The 4,218-nt window shown below is 39.7% G+C and overlaps 1 protein-coding gene across 1 annotated transcript; it reads left to right on the top strand.

Moving 5' to 3' along the window:
• The first annotated feature begins 232 nt into the window (after window positions 1-232).
• On the top strand, window positions 233-3,992 carry SMIM8 (small integral membrane protein 8). The gene is made up of 3 exons (XM_085318685.1): window positions 233-463; window positions 1,011-1,152; window positions 2,629-3,992. Exons 2-3 carry the CDS (start codon window positions 1,033-1,035, stop codon window positions 2,785-2,787), a joined length of 279 nt encoding a protein of 92 aa, XP_085174811.1. The 5' UTR covers window positions 233-463; window positions 1,011-1,032; the 3' UTR covers window positions 2,788-3,992.
• The last annotated feature ends 226 nt before the right edge of the window (window positions 3,993-4,218 follow it).

Raw genomic sequence — 4,218 nt, 5'->3', positions numbered from 1 at the left:
TTAACGGTTCCCGCTCCCCGGCCGCGGAGCCGTTGGTGCCTCCTCAAGGGCCTTGCGCGTTATGCCTGCTTCGGGCCCTTGACGGCGGGCCAAGCCTGTTCCCCGGGGAAATCGCCCCCTCCTCCCTAATGTATAGCCGCGAGTGGCGCCTGGAGGGAAGCGGCAGCCCGCGGGGAGCCTCCCTCTGCTCAGATGGAGGGTTTCTGCTCTTTTCTGCCTTCCCTCAGGCTTGTTGCTGCCCAAGGGCAGGACAAGGGTGTCAGGCTGAGCTGCTGGGCATTTACGCTTCACGTGTGGGGCGAGCTGGCCTAAGCCTGAAGTGCCTTGTGGTCACCCTTGACCGGCCTTGGTGCTGACCTGACATCCCTGGTTGCCTTTGGCAGACCTTGGCGCTGCCCTGATGACCCTGATGTGCGTAGCACAGCCACTGCACAGCGAGGCACGCTTTCTCATCTGCACTCCAGTAAGCACAGTTAACCAAAGACTTGTTTGGCTCACATTCTTCCAGGTGGCATCTCATTTGTGTGGGCATCTCTCCTGTGTGATGTGCTCCTCTTGTGTGAAAGTGAGATTGAAGTTGGGGACAACTATGGGGGCAATCACCACATTACCATGAGGCATGGGCTGCCTTGTCACATCTAAGATTTTTTTTAAAAAAATAAGAATGTGCCCTGGTACATTTCTTGTGGCATTGTTTGTTCAGCAGTGTAGACTGCTGTTAGGTCCATGGACAGCCTAAGCATCAGCCAAATGCAATTGAAAAAACAAGCCCATGATCAGTAGGCTTCCATTTGCTCCATAAAGATTCTCATCTCCAAAGGTTCGTTTTACAAAGAACAAAATTGAAAAGATTTGAAAACCAGTGTGCTTAAGGTGGAAAAATTAGATAACACCAAAGGCAATAGTTACATACACAAATTAATGCTGGAAGAACAAAAGCTCAGAGTTACTGAATGTAGTTTGTTTGTTTCTTTTAAGAAAATTACCGCTCTCTTTCATTTTGTTTTTAGGAAGTATTCAAAATTAATTAAAATGTCTTCTGCTAAACCTCCAAATGAAAATGAAACCCCCAGAGAGAGAACTGCAGGATTGAGGGGTGTTCGAACAACCACACTCTTCCGGGCTGTGAACCCAGAGCTTTTCATTAAACCTGTAAGCGACTCATTGAAGAGCAGCTAAATATGCTTAGGGAGACATGGTTGCTTTAAAATAATAATCACGATTCTGTGTGCATTATGTAACCATCTCTTGTTATGCAAACCACCTAGTAGTGTAACTAAAATATTTTTATTTTTTTCCAGTCTGCCTGTTAAGTGCCCAGAACATTACACTGTTTATATCCAGTTTTTATTCCACCATTATATTGTCTGATTCTTTTGTATCTAATTGAATTACTTTCAGAAAGATTGCTTACAGGCATATTGTCCTTGTGATTTGACAAGTTGAGTAATARGAGTCCTTAAAAGGGAACAAATTCTAAAGTGCATGTTCTTCATAATAAAGGATGGGATTTTTTGGTAGCTTTTAAATATTTTGGAGAGTTTTCTTTTTCTCTCCCTCTTTAAAATACCCATAAATTTTAGAAATCCATAAAAATTTTGGGTACTTATTTGTTCCTTTACAGAACTGCAGCATGCTTGCTCGCTCATGCTCTCTGTCTGTCTGGCTGTCTCTCTCTCTCTATATATATATATAATCTGTGTGTATGTACAATTATTATATTGCTTATTAAACAAGTTAATAGCTGTTAAAAACCAGTTTTCTCTTGCTTGATAGCAGATGGTATAAGTTATTCAATGCATTTCATTGATCTGAAGCTCCTGATTCCATTTAGTTAGAAAACCCACCAGTATTGTTAGCTCTGGCACCAATGGTCTCTTAACATTCATAAGGTGGTAACACAAAAAGCAAAAAGTTAATAGAAAAATATTGTGGCAATATTTGCCTACTGTTCCTGATACATATAAAAATTGTGATGAAGGAGGGTGACATGGCAGAGTACTTTTATATAGAGACTTTTTTATAGGATAGCAGTGTGATTTAAACATATCAGCCAATATTCTTTGTTACAATATTTGCTTTTATAATTAAATTGGTGATACTCTGGTTTTATTTACACCTATACCAGTGGTATCAGCAAGACTAGGTCAAATTCTGTGTATATAATAAAAGTAGACTTCGTGACAGCAATATATGATCTGTTTCAAAGAATTAAAGTTACTTGGCAGGAGCATAGTGAATTGTCCCAGTAGTATATGCAGACAAATTTTGTCAGAAGTTTGTAACAGCTGCCTGTAATAACTGGTTTTGGCCAGCTCATTCATGCTCAAACAGTATTTTGACTAGCAGAGGACAGCACAATGGGCAGTATGATGTTCTGTCTCCAGAAAAGGACAGAAAATGCTCCTTTTCAGAGAGAACTCCTTTTGCTGTCACAGAGTCAGGTCTCCTTTCTTGCTGCTTATCAAAGTCATTTGGATCAGTCTACCAAAAAGGCAGTGATGGTTTTTGCAAATGTCAAAATAGGCTGCTGTTCACTTTCTAATCTAAGACTGAAAAACAAAAAGTTTGTGATGAAGGAAAAAATTTTTGAGTACAAATGCATACGAAGTTTTTATTTTTTGACAGAACAAACCTGTGATGGCATTTGGACTTGTAGGAATTACCCTCTGTGTGGCCTACCTTGGTTATTTGCATGCAACCATAGAGAACAAAAAGGACCTCTATGAAGCAATTGACAGTGAAGGGTCCAGATATATGCGGAGGAAAACTTCCAAGTGGGACTGAAGAAGGAAGGAAGGAAATCTGCAAATCAATCACAGAGTTTTTCAAGGCAACTACTATTTTTCTCTGTCCATTGAATTAATGGAAAAATGTCTCTCTTGCCATTTAATCCAGTTAAAGTTCCATTATAAATTTCATACCTATAAAAATAAATTGTAATTAAGATATATACAAACGGTAAAGTGATTTTTAAGAATTGTTGCCTGGGATCTTCACAGCATGGCAGAAGAGACGCAGTTGATTCTGATGTGCAGACTAGGCTGGTAAATGTGCACAGAAATGTGTATGATAGTTCAACTCATTACTCTGTCTGATCAAGGTAGAAACAAGGGTTTCTTTTTTATTTTTTAAACAGGAGGTGTATCACATTGCCTGTGAAAATAGAAAGTTGATCTCTTGTTCTTTTGCAAGTTGACAATTATGATTTTGCAAGTAAAATATTTTTAAGATAATATTAGGTCTGATAAAGAAGTCGCTGAAGGGTTTTATTTAGTGAAGAAATTTGTAAAATACAGACCAAAATGATCCTTGGATTATTCCTTAATATTACTGGACATCAGCTCTTACTCTTTTGAACTACTTTTTCCCTGACTTCCTGAGGAATTGAGACTTGTACTATTACTTTATCCATGTATTTATTAGTTGTCTCAGCTCTCATCAGAATATTTGAACTTTTTATTTAACTTCAGTTGAATATGAAAAACTTCAAACAGGAATACATCCCAACAAGTTTTGTTAAAAAATAAGTAGTGTTCCCCCCCCCCCCCCAAAAAAAAAAAGGAAGAACTCAGTCATTACCTGTCCTGTTTGGCATCAGACAGCAGACCAGTGAACATATGGGTGTCAGTTTGCCAATCAGCATATATAACTCCAGGTTAGCCAGAGCTTGCATGGTGTTTGTGTCTGGTCAGCAGGACAAAAAGGTACAGTCCTGGGGCGGGGGGAGGGGGTGATAGCAGAGGATAAAAAATATGGGACTCTGGTGTTACTGCAGGGTGCTGCAGTCTAGGAAGGTGACAGAGTTCTGGGGTGCAGTGGAGAGTGTCATAAAAGTTAAGCAAAAAAAACCCTGTGATTTTGAAAGAGAAAAGATGTAAGTAGGAAAAGATTCAAATTCCTAAGAAGTCAAGCATTGTTGATTCCTGTGCGCCTGTAACTTCTTGGTTTTAAGTTGCATTTCAAAAAATACATTTCTCTATATCGCAAAGGACATTACGTAACATTAATTTATTACAAGTCACTGAACTCAAATTAAAGATGGAAAGTCTAATATCATCAGGTTCTTATGGACACAGAGGGAAAAGAAATCATCAGTCTGAGCAAGCTCAGTCTCTGCACGTGGGTTGGAGGTAACCCCTTGGCTGTGAGCATGGCAGTGGGCAAGTGGATGTTGTGGTATTTACTTAGCACATGAGGTGGTTCCCACATGAGCCT

This window comes from Rhea americana, unplaced genomic scaffold (assembly GCF_003343005.1).
Source record: "Rhea americana isolate MKP2758 unplaced genomic scaffold, rheAme1 scaffold_55, whole genome shotgun sequence".
In the NCBI taxonomy this organism is placed as follows: Eukaryota; Metazoa; Chordata; class Aves; order Rheiformes; family Rheidae; genus Rhea; species Rhea americana.
Note: the sequence above shows the minus strand (reverse complement) of the source record. Positions and strands in the feature narration are given on the sequence as shown.